At 41.5% G+C, this 15836-nt stretch overlaps 1 protein-coding gene across 19 annotated transcripts in view; it reads left to right on the forward strand.

The window, feature by feature from the left end:
• The window catches only part of CFAP20DC (CFAP20 domain containing), a 175277-nt gene extending 160011 nt beyond the window's left edge, over positions 1-15266 (forward strand). For all 19 annotated transcript variants that reach the window (XM_039482113.1, XM_039482124.1, XM_039482114.1 and 16 more), the window contains 2 exons: positions 5059-5150; positions 14545-15266. In XM_039482113.1, the coding sequence (XP_039338047.1) occupies positions 5059-5150; positions 14545-14657 (205 nt within the window). In that variant the 3' untranslated portion in view covers positions 14658-15266. The remainder of the gene's footprint in view (positions 1-5058; positions 5151-14544) is intronic.
• The last annotated feature ends 570 nt before the right edge of the window (positions 15267-15836 follow it).

Raw genomic sequence — 15836 nt, forward strand, 5'->3', positions numbered from 1 at the left:
TTTATATTCCTCGGGTGATTAAATAAAGAATAACGGTGTCAGAATCCTGTGCAAAGTGTCTGCGTTTTGGATTGGACCATCGCATGTGCCCTTTGGACCCAGAATGTTCACACAGCTGGAGTTCTGGGAGAGGCTGTGTTTAAGCTACAGGGGAGGGGGTCGGCACTGGTTCCAGGGGCTGGGCAGTGGGCAGCATGGTTGCAGCTCTCAGGAGGGGTTGCTAAACAGAGGGTGTACACCCCAAGTGTGTCTAGAGACCCAGGACAACAGCAGAGTCTAGTCCTCAGTTCAGATTCTGGAGATTTAAAACACACAGGATCCAGCAGTTGTATCCCCTCACAGCAAGCAGTCTGGTGAGTGTCCAGGAGGGGGAGCTCATCCAGATCTGTCTACATTGTGTGAAATAGGTACCTGTTAGAGCACACCAACAGGGTCTACATGGGACTGTTAACTTTACAAATCACACCCCTGTGGTGTGCTTTGCCACACCGTGTTGGCAAGCTCTAACGTTTCAAGAAGGAACCTGCAGTGCTCCTGAATTCTGCTATTGCTAGCAATTTATTGTTAATGGTGACAATTGTGAGATGCTACTGGCACTGGCACTGGCAAAGGCTTTGTATCCAGGCTAGTTATAAAGTATTGGCAAGGTTTCCCAAGCATACTTTACTGATCGGCACAATTTGTTGCAGAGATTAATTAAGTTTGTCACATAGCTATAACAGAAGCTGTTTACAGAAATACAAATGATTATGTTCATTTTTAAATGCAGCTCAACTATCTTGTGATTTTCAATATCTTATAATTACTTCCTGAATATATAAGACAGATTTTCTGATGCAAATATTGGAGGAAAAAAGAAATGAGATGGTAAAATTGTATAGTGCATGCTGTTACGTACCTTGACATGAAAAGTACGGTAAGTTACAGAATAACTGTAAGAATCTTAGTGCCAAAGTCAGTGCTAAACCTAACTTTGAATGTTTATGAAAACTGCCTCTTCCGGGCCTTCACATAATGTGACTCACAGTGTCAAAGAGTGTACTGTTTAGCATTCAACTTTGTTATCAAGAAAGCCATAGATAGGTCCTGGCATGTTGATTGTATTGATTACAGCTTGAGGTCTTGATAACAGCATAAACAGAGGGTGTCTCTAATTAAGCAAAATGCTTGATTAGTTTATCTGTTTTGAGGAGATAAACTGGCTTCTTTAAGAAATTCACCCTAAAACGATTCTTTCTTCAGTCAGTGTAAGATGAAGGATAAATTAGACATGCAGCCCACAGTCTCCATTGCTAAGCAGTCTAATGACCAGTTATCTGCTGGACTTCTTATTTTATACACAGCTATCAAAAAGATTTCAACAAAGAATGTTATAAAATTGTAGCTCACTTATACGCTCTCCCGCTCACACACACATACTCTCTTAGGTGCTTCCTTGAAAGCTGGGCCCCAAGAGGTTACAAGTTTCATGTGTGCCTAATGCCTGTCTTGACTGCTAGAGCAAAGCATCTGTCAGCATCTCCACTAGAAACCCACTTTTTAGAGGTTTCTCAATCAATTACAAATCTTTGCTTTCTTCTGAAAGTTGGCAGACAAGATCTCAGCACAGATATGAATTTTGTTTACCAGTTTTGGAAAAGGTTGGGTTGGTCATGTGTGGAAATATAAGATCCGTTTTAACATGCATTTGTTTGAATGGCTTCAACTTTAAAAGTAACGTTTGGCCAACAAGAAGTCCATAATATTAAACTGAAAAGAAAAAAAATTAAAAGCGCCAAGATATTGCAGTTTAAAAATTGGCCATTGCACCAGCATGGTATTAATAGGCACCTGCTGGATGTATTGTCTTTCAGATGAGACACAGGCTAGTCCTCTCTCTCTCTCTGGATCTGACCCACCACTCTTCCTTAAAGATTTTGTGGGGGGTTTTGCTGGTGTAGGGTATGTTCCAGCAAAACATTACATTTTATATTCTTTCAGTTCCCCCTGTAACTTCTCTTGGAGTTTGTCTTCACTCAGAACAGAATGGTGTTTGAACGTGATTGTGAAGAGTCAAGTGAGCCGTCATGATGCTTGATCGTGACTGACCACACAGCATGAATCTGGTCAAATCTGAGATTAAACATCACGTCAGCTAATTATGATTAAACCCTGGTCCCAGCAGTAGCACAAAAACTCAAGAACTTGTGCTCGAGGTAGATAAAACTAGAAACACAAGTGTTTTTAACTGTGACTCTGTGCGTTACAGCGCACTCACTCACCTCACTGGCATCCTGCGACATTTTGGACACTTGGGTAGAGCTGGATACTCTTTAGGGTGCTTTGGAGAACGTGTGTGTGGAGAGTGGTAGAGAGAAATGGTCAGGAGCGTGGACTGGTCCTCACGGCCAGTGGCTGAGTGGTAGCAAGGACTGGTTGTGAAGTTGGTCATCTAGGTGCAAATACAAGGATGGTATAAACGAACATTTCCAATTTTATTTTGTACATATTAAAATGATGGAAAATTCAATATCTCTCTCTCTTTAAATCCTCTATCGTACTTGGTGAAGTTCTGCCCCAGCAGTTGTGTTTTCTGAGGTGGAAAATTAGGTTTTTTCATCTTGGCTGCAAAAGAGCAGGTGTATGTCCCCAGATTCACCCCAGATTGTGTGTACATACCAACAGCAGATGATGTGGAAGCAATAACATGCACCAGCAGCACAAGAACCAACTGAGAGAAGGAAAGCAAAAGGCATATTTTAGCAGCCACAGCATCCAACTGAGCTCTGCCAGGTTTCTCTTTCAGAAACAAATCCTAGTCTGTGTTATCTCAGGTCGGCGTGGATTTGCAGAAAGCACTGTAAGCACCAGTATCGTACATATTTATTATTTGCCAGATCATGGGCCCCAAGCTGGCAGCAGAGAGTAGTGAAAAGCCAGCAGATCTGGCTGGCTTCATGAGCATTCCCCTAACCCAGAGGAATCCTCCTCTTCCTGGCCTCCAGCATCAAGACGTGGCCCAGGACATCCCTGTGTCTGGCTGCTGGAACAGCCCATGGGGAGCACGACCAATAATGTATTAGTTACAGCAGCCCTGAAATTGCTCTGACGTATGCCAGAAACCCACCCAGTCTTAAGCCAGCCCCAGCATGAGGCAAACATAAGGGTGGCACCTTTAAAGGCACCTTTGTCCCTTCCCTCCCTCCCCCCACCGCCTTCAGTTTTGCACTGAGCACAGCTTGACCCTACAGGAGGGATCTAGGTTTATGTCTGGAGACATGGCCTTAATCGAATAAAGTAGGATTGTTTACCAAGGTCCACATCTGGATTCCATGTTCAAATGTCAAGGCTTTTAATGCATTTAAGGCTAGCTCATGGTTTATGTGGAAGTTTTGACAAATACCAGAGATCTGCAGTAAAAACTGATGGGCCAGTTTACTCGTAGCTGTTTTTCCATATTGAAACATGGCCCCCTAGTGGTGTGCAGGAGCTGGTTTGATTCACAGTGTAACGTGAAAGAACTGCCCTGGTAACCAGAGCATGCTGATGCTGCGACTTCTGCCCAAATGCTGTTGGTGAAAAAGTCTGCAGCTCAGTCTGCAACCAAAAAACATATTTCCCTAAAGATCTGTTTTATTCTCCGTTACCTGAAATATGATGCTCTCTGTCATACCACGTTCAGCTGCAACAAATGGAGTGCAGTATAGGAACAACTGGATTTTGTATGAACACATGATAACATGAAAGTCATTTCACAAAGCTTTAGAAAATACAAAGTGAAACAAAGGCGTAAAAAGCAGGTCAAGTGAAATAAGGGATAAATAAGCCATCTGTGGATTATCTGGCCCAGACTCCCTTCTTAATTACAGAAGGCCCACCAAATCTTGTTCTTTACTGAAGCAAAACACCACTGCAGCAGCTGGGTCCAGGAGGAGTCTTTCTCCATAGTCTTCTAACTCTATATATTCAGCCAGTAAAATGTGTTCTTAATTTAACTTTGCATTTCTTAGCTCTGTGGTAATTATACAAAAAGGTACCCTAGTGAATGTATGGGTGCAAAGTACTGTTTGTACTGCTGTAGCACTGAGGGGCTTCAAGCCCATTGCATTAAGCATGGGACCAACGCGTAACAAAAAGCTGGGCCCTGCCCAGAAGAATGTACGGTCTTACTGTGATTGTGCTACTACGCTCTCTTCTCTCTCTCCCTCTGCCATCATGGGTTGTAGGTAATAAGACTTATGCTACTGTTGTATCATTTCCTCATTTATAGGGGTCTGGTACATGTTATTATTTTACTACACTGAGCATTCTTCTTCCCTATCACTTTTGTTGGATATATTCCGGAAATAACAATGCAGTAAATAAAAACAAATGTTCCTTAGAAAATCATGTGTAAATATGTGTATATATATAATTATTCAAGTATATTCATAGAATGAACTAACTGTGTTGCAGTTTAATATAAACCTGCAATTTACTGCCATATAGGAATTTTTCTGTCTGCTATAATGAGAGAAACAAAATAAAACGTTGTTAGAAAATGCTCCATTAGCCAGAAAGTCCATGAGAAGTCTTTATAGATGTGTTGTTATGAATGTTTTAATGTATATTTGTCTGTGATTATGAAATTCCATTATATAGCATGTTAACTGTGCTTATTTCATTAGTTTTGGTTTAGTACTTGGTGTTAGCAGTATCTCAAAATGCAATGCACGTAAAATGGGCAATTTTAAAATAGAGGTGGGTTTTCTTCTTGTTCAGATATTTTCTGTTATAGTTAAATGCCCATATTTGTGAATGTGTTTACTTGAAGGAAAATTACTTTGAGCTTTAGGGCTCACTGTAGAACTGCTTAGAGATTTCTACCTAGGAGATACTTGTTTTGCTGCTAAGCACACCTTAATTTTCAAACTTTTGAAGAGTGCTGCTGTTGAGTTTATTGAATGTGAAAAGCACGTAATTTATTTTGTTTCACCAGACCTAAGATGTTTATGAAAAGTTTTAAACCTAATTGTGAGATTTAGGGAGGAACAAAACAACTTTGTTCAGAATGACTGACATTGGATTCATCTTTTTCAGGGACTGGTTAAATGTGTTCAGCCCCCCCATAATTCTTCCAAGCCAAGAGCTAGCAAAGCATATTGAATCTTCAGCAAGTCTAAATATTCCAGGTAGGAATTTATAAAGATGGGACAGTAAGGAGAATGTGTGAAGAATGTGTAATGATTTACGAATTGTAACAGAGAAGTATTGCTCAATATTGTTCTCACACTGCTGTTAAATGCTGACTTCTGCAAGCAAGTCAATGTGGTCATTTGGTTGCACTTCCATGGAGCTAGATTCTGGTCTGACCCTTTTAAGTCCTCTGATTCTTACTGTCGGCTCAGGCTGGTAGAGTCAGACAGGAAGCACTTTCTGTCTCTGATAAGTGGAGAATTCATTTGCATAGTGACTGTTGTCTGCTAATCAAGAGCGGTATGGATTGGCTCTGGAAGGAAATGCATCCTGTTCATTTTGAAAGAGGACGTTGCTGCTGAGGGAGAAGGAGGTAGGAATGGAGAGTCCATGAAGGGGAGATGTGTAAACGTGAGGCTGCAGCCTTTACTCATGCAGGTAATCCCTACACACAAGCATAGCTCCACTGAATTAAATGGAACTACTCTGATGAGTAAGAATTGTGAGTAAAGATTTCAGATCATGTCCTAAATGAAAGCTTGGTGTGGCTCTTGAGCACTGTTGAACAATGTTGAGTCATCACCTAGAATGATAGCAGCACCCATATGGGAAGGTTCTTTGCAGGATGTAGGTCTGGTCCTAGACCAACTGGTGCTCCCAGCGAGAAGCGTCTATGGTGTCCGCCCTCCATTTGTTAAACATTTGAATACCTTATTTGTATTGCATTGGTAGCCTATTTCACGACTTTGATGCACAATTTGCATGCATAATTTATCCCTGTCATAGGCTCTGTAAAATTTGCCCCTTGCTGCAAATTAGATTGCAACTGAGCTTTTCACTTCCTATACTGAGCTCCTGAAGGCTTCTCCGGGGTCATCTTTTATTTTCTACGGGGAAAAACAGACAGTATTAGGGAGAGCAAAAGTCTGTGTTCCACAGTCATAGAAAGTCATCAAACATTACATGTTAAGTATAGCAAAAGAAGTAGCGGTATTTCTTTTATATTGCTGCATAGACAGGGGTTTGACAGATATCTCTGGCGTCTCATTAAACAGGTCCTTTATTAGTTGCTACTTACACTCTTCAGATCTTAAAACACAAGTACACTTTCACAATTACACAATAAAACAAGGTTCACAATATCGCAGCTGGGCTCTCACTTCGTTCTTATGCCTCACTGACTGACTAGTGATGCCCTGCCCCTTAGATACCTGCAAGGGCATGGCTGACAACATTCTAGGAGGTTTGAGGAAAATGTAGTGCTCAGAAAGCCTGGAAGGTTCCATGAGATTCTACAAAGGTCCGGAACATTCTAGAAGGTTAGTGAAAAATAAATCCACATACGGAATACCTGAAACATGTTACTTCAAATATTCTATTTTCTCTTTTGTCGCTAACAAAAACAGCACTCCGAGCCTGGCATCCCTAAGTCCAGCCCTGGCTGGAGGATGACAAAGAACGTGTCCTGAAACAGGACAGTGAACAACAATAGAATTAAAATAAATACATCTCTTTCTACAAAGGTCCTTTTTTCTTTTCTGCTACCCTAGGGAATAGAATAGGTTCCTACATTTTTCACCAGGTACAGAGAATTCAGTGTGAGATCTCATAAATCTCAGCTGTGTATTTTGGCTGCCCAAGGGATGAACATGTCTCAGTGATTTACTGGCTAAAATAGATTATGCCCCTCAAATTGGGAATCTTTTCATAGGTGTACATTTGTAATTGCTTATGACAGCAAAATAGAACTCTGCTGTCAAGAGGGGACCTTGCTTTGAAGAATTGAATAATATGTTATGTTAAGTGGCCTAAATAAACCAAAGAGAATGGGACAGTAATCCTTGAGTTAAAAGCATGTTAGACATATATTTCTGATAGGGGCCTGAGATGATTCTTGATGTCAGTATTATGGAATCCAAAACTTGCTGCAGTAACCCTAGAATTGCCATAAGGTTGAAAATTGAAAGTTTTAGTTCAGAAATTGGCACTGAAGCATATTTGCTAATATGTTGTTTTTTCCTTATTATTCTCACTAGAATCTCTGACCAAGGTAATTTGTGAAATGCTCATAAATTAACTTGCTTTAATGATAAAATATCATGTGTGTGTGTGTCGAGGGTAGTGTTTAAATGTACTTGTAGCCATCTTGAGTGGACAAACCCCTTACAGCTGCAAAAACAAGACAAAGTTTGACCTGTAAGTGGTAACTGGGTGTTTGCAGTACTTTGTATGAAAGACATTATACAAAAATGTCCGATTCTGTTATAAACCTGTTAGAGCTTTAGTGCAATGCATGTTTTTTCCCTTAATCCCTTAACTCAGGTACACTGACAGAAGAACTGCATGCTATTACTTACCCTTAAATTCCTGAACTGCTTGGTGAATGGGATCAGAACGTTCATACCAACAACCTATTCTCTCCAATCTTTATTTTAAACAACATATTAGATTAGAAAATTAACTATTAAACTATCTTGGGAAGTTGCACAAATAGCAACGGCCAGGCTTCAAGAATTTATGACTCTGAAATTATGAATACCCAAGTGCCAAAGATAACAAAAGCATATCAGTAATGAACACCTGTAATTATTTATAACTCATACAAAATATCCTTGTCATCTTTTATATACTTCTTTAACCGTATCCTAAAACAAAAAAGTTAATATAATTTTGCTCATGTTAATAAAAGATTTGGAAGATATTCTTTATTTTGGGCATAACGCAAGGGAAAAACCCAAATGGCCAATATTCCATAAAAACTTCCACTTCCAATATTCCACTGCACTTTAAAGTTTACAATTACATTCTTAAGCTTGTTCTCCTTTAGAAACCTATCCAGAGATGTATCCAGGTGTCACAAGAAATAGACTTCTAGTCAATAGGGTTGCAGAGATGTAATTGAGAGCAAAATTTGAGCCAATATGCTTGATATCTTTAAAATTTTTATTTTCCTTTGGTCATTGATGTTTATGATTAAAGTCCATTACATTTTATTTGATATCTTTCATATGACAAAATGGGTAGTAAATGACTCACACGTAAAACTCTTTGGAATTTGCCTCTTTTTTCATCAATTTACTTACCTTAACTGCTCATAAAAGAGAATTCTAAGGCCCATGTTAAACAGTCTTGTTGCTCAGGCTGCAACTCTTGGCAATATTTGTAAATTAACTCTGAAGCACATAATTACAATACAGATCTGAGCACCTTGCCTATTGTCAAAGACAAAACATATTGGACAAAACATTAGGGATATTCTGCTAAATGTGCAGCTCATCTGACAGTGCGTCCCATAGAGTTACAACCACAGAGACCAGGTCAAAATTTGGCCCATGTATGCCTTTAGTGATGTCCAGATTGTGAGCAGTTTTCAGGTACTAAAACCTGGAATACAGTGTGACAAAGTTCCTCCTCTACCTTGGTGGGTCCTACGCTTATTGGCGGATTTGTTCGCCTCAGAGATTCACCATGTGGGTCAGGAAACAGCCCACAGACCTTCCCCTCTGGTAGAATCCACAGTCCAGGTCAATTCCTCCTGTGTCTGATCAGGAGTTGGGAGGTTTGGGGGGAACCTGGGCCCACCCTCTACCCCGGGTTCAAGCCCAGGGCCCTGTGGACTGCAGCTGTCTAGAGTGCCTCCTGGAACAGCTGTGCAACAGCTACAACTCCCTGGGCTACTTCCCCATGGCCTCCTCCCAACACCTTCTTTATCCTCACCACAGGACCTTTCTCCTGGTGTCTGCTAATGCTTGTACTCCTCAGTCCTACAGCAATATGTCTTCTCACTCTCAGCTCCTAGTGCCTCTTGCTCCCAGGTCCTCGCATGCACACTACAAACTGAAGTGAGGTCCTTTTTAACTCAGGTGCCCTGATTAGCCAGCCTGTCCTAATTGATTCTAGCAGTTTCTTCTCAATTGGTTCCAGGTGTCCTAATTAGCCTGCCTGCCTTAGTTGGTTCCAGCAAGTTCCTGCTTGTTCTGGAACTGCCCCTGTTACCTTACCCAGGGAAAAGGGATCTACTTAATCTGGACTAATATATCTGCCTTCTAACAGTATTCTGTAGCCATCTGGCCTGACCCTGTCACAACAATGAAAACCCTTTTGTATAAAATAAGAGGCTGTCTTTATACCCATGCTGTAGGCTATGGTAACTGTATAAACATGGCAGCACTACTGTAATGCAAACAATAAATAATGAAATTCTTATGCCTCTGAGTTTAGAGAAGAATTAAGGCCAAATTTTCAGAAATGGCCCCTGAGCACCTCAGTTTTTAGATACCCGACTTCAGACATGTAAAGTGAGCTTGACTCAATTAAAATCAATGGCAAAACTCCCATTGATTTAAATGAGGCAACATTTCATCCTCATTTTCCGAGCTGCTGACCAGCTGGAGATCCTGTTCCCTTCTGTAGGAGATGGGGGAGCTCAGGACCTCTAAAATCTCCCAGTGTGTTTGGATGTGATTGATGTCGTCAGGTAGGTCAGAGAGCCTCGCAATGTGCCGTTGCTGAAGGGTGACTAGCATGACTAGCATGATTTTGAAATGCCTTGATGTTAAATCTCTTCTGTATTCCTTTTAGTTGTTTACAGTGTTATGGTGCAAGCCACATGTTCATGATTGATCTGATTAAACGATAGTCTGTCGAGCAGTCATCGGTACCTGTCATGGCTCATGTAATATGGACATCAATCAGTACGATCACAGGCTCTGACAATGACATAGTCAAGAAGATGCCAGTGTTCAGAACATGGGTGTTTCCAAGTGGTCTTATATATATCCCTCTGTCTAAAGATGGTTTTGTGATAGGCAAATCATGTTGCACACATTTGCTGAGGAGAAGAATGCCATTAGAGTTAACTTTCCCCAGCCCTTCTTTCCCAATGGTGTCTCTCCAGAGTTCAGGATCTCACCCATGAAGTCACTTATGAGGATAAGCTTGTCTTCCCTGTCTGTGGCAGTGAGAACTTCATCAAGAGCACAGTAGAACTGCTCCTTGTTGTCTTCGTCATCGTCCAGTTTGGGAGTGTACACACTAATGACCTTGGCATACTGGTTTATTACTAAGCTTAAGATGAAGAGTCATGAGACATTTGTTAATACCCATAGGGAGTTCTAAAAGCTGGTTAGCAATTTTGTTCTTGATGGCAAAACCAACTTCATGAATATGCCTCTCTTCAGATGTCTTTCCTTTCCAAAAGAACATATAGCCATCTCCATATTCTTTCACTTGGTCTTCATCTGCCCAACGGATCTCATTTAGGGCAGCAATATTGATGTCAAATCTTTCAAGTTCTCTAGCTATTATGGCAGTTCTTTTCTCAGGACAGTCACTGTTCAGGGAGTCCACGAGAGTTTGAACATTCCAAGTGGTGAACTTCATTATTTTGCTTTGGATGTTCTGAGCATAGGTAAAGTAATCCCAGTGGACACGGTCAGCCAGCCAGGAGGGCATTGAGACAGCCTATGTTCAGGGCACCTTTTCTAGCACCTTCCCCTTTCAGGATGAGCAGACGGGATCCTGAAAAGGACTGCTCAGTCATGGTGGCAGCTGCCGAAATTGCACTTCTGTCTCACAAGTCCAAGTGTAAGATGACCAACACCCGGCCGCCACCTGCATTCAGATTTGTGAGTAGGGACTCCCAAAGCTCATTGCTCCTGTTTCCACCACCACTCATCTATCACCACAGGACTTTGATAGTGAGAGATGTTAACACCCTTGGCAGAGGCCTATGCATGACAGCTTTTAACATGGGGGAGCCGGTGTGCAGGCAACAACCTCACGAAACTTGACAGGAAGGAGCCCTGGACCCGGTGGCAGGAGAGTCTGAGACAACTGTAGGTCTCCATCCTGCTGCAGCCCTCATCTGCCTTCACAGATGCAGAGAACTGACAAGTCCTCAAATATGCCTGTTCCACTGTTGTGGCCCTCCAGATAGTTAAGTCCAAAGCAAACTGCAAAGAGTTACAAAGGGATCTCACAAAACTGGGAGACTGAGCAACAAAATGGGAGACGAAATTCAGTGTTGAAGAAGGAGAAGTTACTTATCTGTACAGTAACTGGAGCTTTTCCAGATGTTTTGTCTCTAAGGGTGCTGCTCCACCCCCCCCCCTTCCCTCGGATGCGGAGTCCTGCTGCCGGGCTGTGTGGGGTGCAGGTGCAGACCCACTGACACTGCTGACAAAAAATCTCTCATCAAGTGTGTCCTGATGGGGAGCACCCACAAGGACAAACATCTCAAAGAACTCTAATTACCGTACAGGCAAGTAACCTGTACTTCTGTGCGCATCTAACACACCAGCCTGTTTTTTGGCCACCTGATAATATAACCTGTATATCGTAGTGCAGTCCCAGCTGTAAATAGATTCTGAATGTTGTGAAACTGGTGCTGTTAGCATAACAGGCTATTACTTATTATGAGGTAGCAGTGCATACAAACCACATAATTTGCATTACTGTTCTGAGCAAGAGGTAAACATTTAGGATGAAATGCAAGATACAGATTGCATTCAACTGTGAATTATTTCCAATCAAAAAGATATATATCATAACTTAAATTTAGCTTTTATAAAAGACAGAACTGAGAAAAGAACTTTACTATACAAAATGTTCATAGTACATATCCATCTTTAGCGCTCTCAGTATACTTGTACTTGGGACTAAGAATTGATTTCCATATCCTAAAAACATTCTTGCAGTTAACATAATGCTCAAAATATTAGCTTTCCTATTAACTCTTTGGTGCTGAGAGTTTTCTTACGCCCTTTGCCTGTAATGGATGATGGGCTAGAAAATCTGACTCCTACATTACAATCTTGTACATCAGGGTTAATGTACAAACTGACAGTCAAGAAATAGAAATATTATATTGCCAGAAAGCAGTAGAAATATTATAAAAATGTACTAGAATTCCTCTGTACCTCGCATTTCAGTAGTTGTTGGAACTGAGGTAGACCCAATTCTTATTGGCTCGTCTGCTACCTGGAAAAAAAAAATCACTAATGGCATTATCATGCAAAATGCAAGTTTTTCTACAAAATGTCTAACATGCTGTAAAGTCTAGGAACCAGGAAGTTGTAGTAAGGGTGCATATTGCTTGTTTTAGCATTAACAAACTTTGTTAGTGTTAGTAGAAACTGAATTGGCATTAATCCTTTTAGTGAAATGAAGCATTGCAAATTTTCTTGTGTGTCACCTGAGCATGTTCTCTAGTAGAGTTACTGAGTGAAAATCTGGCCCCATTGAAGCCAATAGCAAAAGTTCATGGAGGATAGATCCATCGATGGCTATTAGCCAGGATGGGCAGGGATGGTGTCCCTGGCCTCTGTTTGCCAGAAGCTGGGAATGGGCGACAGGGGATGGATCAGTGGATTCCATTCCCTAGGTATCTATACAGCGTAACTGACATCCAGGGGTGAAAGTAGAAATAGGGACTTACCAGTAGGCAGCTGGGTTGGGGCCGGCTCTGGCCCCTGGAAGGGGCGGGGCCTCAGGCGGAAGGGGCGGGGATGTGGGGGTCAGAGCCAGCCCCAGCCCGCCCTGTACCGGTAAGTGCCCTCCCCCTCCCCCGCCGGGGTAGCAGCAGCTGCCCGGGGCTCCGGCAGCAGTTTAAAGGGCACGGGGTCGGCCACCGCTATCGCCACGGGCCCCTTAAACTGCTGCCGGAGCCCCCAGCTGCCACTGCTACCCCAGGGCTCTGGCAGCAGGGCTCCAGGGACTGTTCAAAGGGCCAGGGCTGTAGAAGCAGCAGGAGCCCCGGGCCCTTTAAACAGCCCCCAGAGCCCCGCCGCTACTCCAGGGGTCTGGGGGCTATTTAAAGGGCCCAGGACGCCCCTGCTTCTACCACTCCGGCCCTTTAAATAGCCCCCAGAGCCCCGCCGTTACTCCAGGGCTCTGGGGGCTATTTAAAGGGCCCAGGACTCCCCTGCTTCTACCACCCCGGCCCTTTAAATAGCCCCCGGAGCCCCTCTGCCGCTACCCCAAGGCTCCAGCAGCTAAAGGCTAAAGAGCCTGGGGCTCCAGCCACTGCTGGGAGCCCCAGGCCCTTTAAATTGCCGCCTGGGGAAGCCAGGCTGCCCCGGTACATCACACCGGTACGTCACACCGGCTCTTGCCAGTACGCCGTACCGGCTTACTTTCACCTGTGCTGACATCAGAATTTGGCGCACATGATCACCAAACTTTTGTTTTTGCATTGTAACTTTGGTTTCCAGAGATTTGCACTGACATCTTTTTACAGTTATAACAAAACTGTAATGAACCTATAATATCATGATGTAATGACCAGTATGATGTCAAGACCATGGGAAATGCAGTCATAGTGCATGTGTAGAAATTAATTTTCAGTTACATTTCTTGAGTGTTTCATAGTTTATTTGCTGTGTTGTTTTTTTCAAAATGGTGCACTGCCTCACTATACTTAAGGACTAATTACTTACAAATTGTATACATTTTTTAAATGAACTCATTTTTGGTTTAGGGATGGCAAACTGCATCTGGAGCAGGATCTAAATTGTTATTTCTGCTGCTCTATACATAAAAAAGGTTTATCAGAATAACACCATCTCTGGTTCCCAAACCAATAACATTTTGGATAAGTTTGTTTACCAACTTGAAGCATGATCCAATACACAAGGAGTTTATAATCAAAGAAATGCCAGCTTTACCTATTACAGCACTACTGACATTGTAATAAATTTGTTAGATTAGTTTTGACATAGAATTTCTCCACCCACCTGTTTAAAGCCAATTAATGAAATATTTTGTACATACTTAATTACTTATATTTAATGCATTTATAACTTTCAACAACAGAAATCTGATCAAATTAAATAATAAGTTAGCAAACTTAAAGGTAAATTGTCTGAGACAAGCATAGCAAGGATAAAATCTCTAAATCAAGACCGTTTGCTTTACGTTAGATTATCTGATTCTTTCATCTAGATCATTTTCATGGTTAATGCAATTTCATTTTCACAGATTAAGAGCTGATTCACTATATTTTTTGTGCATACTAATATACAATTATTTAAGCAATTCTTTGTGAAAGATCTCCGTTAGGAGTACTTTGACCCATTATCAATAGATAGATTTTTAGACCAACTTTTAATATACTATTCCATCAAACTGTCTGTGCTTTGAGTTCTTAGGCAAACTTTGCATTATAATTTTACCTCAACTAAATATAAACCTTTAGAAACACGAATGAAAACAGGAATAAATGTTAACTTCAAAGGTAACAATTTTAGTATTTTGCATAAAAGCCAAGAGATTACACCCTCCTACAGAGGCACTCTGCCAGATTGTTATCTGTGATAGAAGGGTGCTTTTGCTATGTTTCAAGGGTGACTAGCAGGGTAATTTTACTCTTATTTTTCTCCCTTCACATAGGTGAAGATGACTTCAGTGCTGAGGAGGATGAGGAAGTTCTGACTCTTTTGTATGATCCATGTCTAAACTGTTACTTTGATCCGGAAACTGGAAAATACTATGAATTGGCTTAGCTGGTTCCTGGTTCAGAGGATATTGCCCTCCATCAGAACAGAATTAACATCTATTTCTCTGTAAAGTATTAACCAGAATGTAACATTTTATTGCATAATTTAAAATTTTGAATCCGTAAGTCATTTTGCAAGCAAATGGATATATTTTACAAATAATGTAACATCTTATTTTTGTAGTTTTGTATTGTTATAATACAGTAGAACATCATAGCACACAAGCTCTCGTGGCTTTGACAGTTGCTTGTGAGACTAGTTTGTTTTATATTAAATACTGAAAGATTCTGTGTGTGAACAAATTAGGTGGAATCAAAAGGTTTTTCAGTGTTAATATGTAAATTATGGCTTCATACAAAGAAAATGTATTTTTTCATTAGTGGCTTATCAGATGTTCGTTTAAATGGATTCCATGATACCTTAACTTTGTACTCCAAGAAATGGCATGTGATGTTCAAAGCCATGTGCTCTATGGGCTCTCTCTCCTTATTCACCAGAAAGAACATCATCTTCCTTCCTCTCCAGGAAAGTCTCTGTACTGATTCAATGGCATTATAGTAACTGCTTCTGAGAAATCTTATCCACTTGTAATCCTTATAAAGTTTCTGTAATACACGGGATTACTGCTATCAGATTTAAAGCCCCTTAATTTCATATTTTGGGGTTGTATGAACATTTCTTGGGTTTTGTCACAATCCCCTCTATCGACTGTTTGACACAGAGGTACAGAATCCAAACGCTCGAGTGGTATAGTTCATACAGTGCAATGCTGTTCAGAGCTGACCCAGCACGTGCATGGTCAAGCTGTGACTCCAAACCACAAGAGAGATTTGATATCTGACTGGAAAACTCCCTGATCCCAAAGTGTAGTGATGAATCTCACTTCACGGATTCCCTCTTCCGAAGGGTGGGGGTGGGAGTGGGGTTCCACCATTCGATGAAGTGGGTTACTAGGGAGGAAGCAGTGTGTAGCACTCGTGTGTGGAGATGCACTCTGAGTACACCTTTCAAGTGCACGGACAGCTGCTGTGTTACACCTCCCAGCAAAAGATGGGATCTGATTAAACCAAATTGTATGTTTTGCTCTGTAATTACTCTGGGGAAGTTCTCCGGCCTGTGCTACACAGGAGCTCAGGCTACGGAATCACAACGGTCCCTGCTGACTTTGGAATCTCTTAAAAAGTG

This window comes from Mauremys reevesii, linkage group 7, assembly GCF_016161935.1.
Source record: "Mauremys reevesii isolate NIE-2019 linkage group 7, ASM1616193v1, whole genome shotgun sequence".
NCBI lineage: Eukaryota > Metazoa > Chordata > Testudines > Geoemydidae > Mauremys > Mauremys reevesii.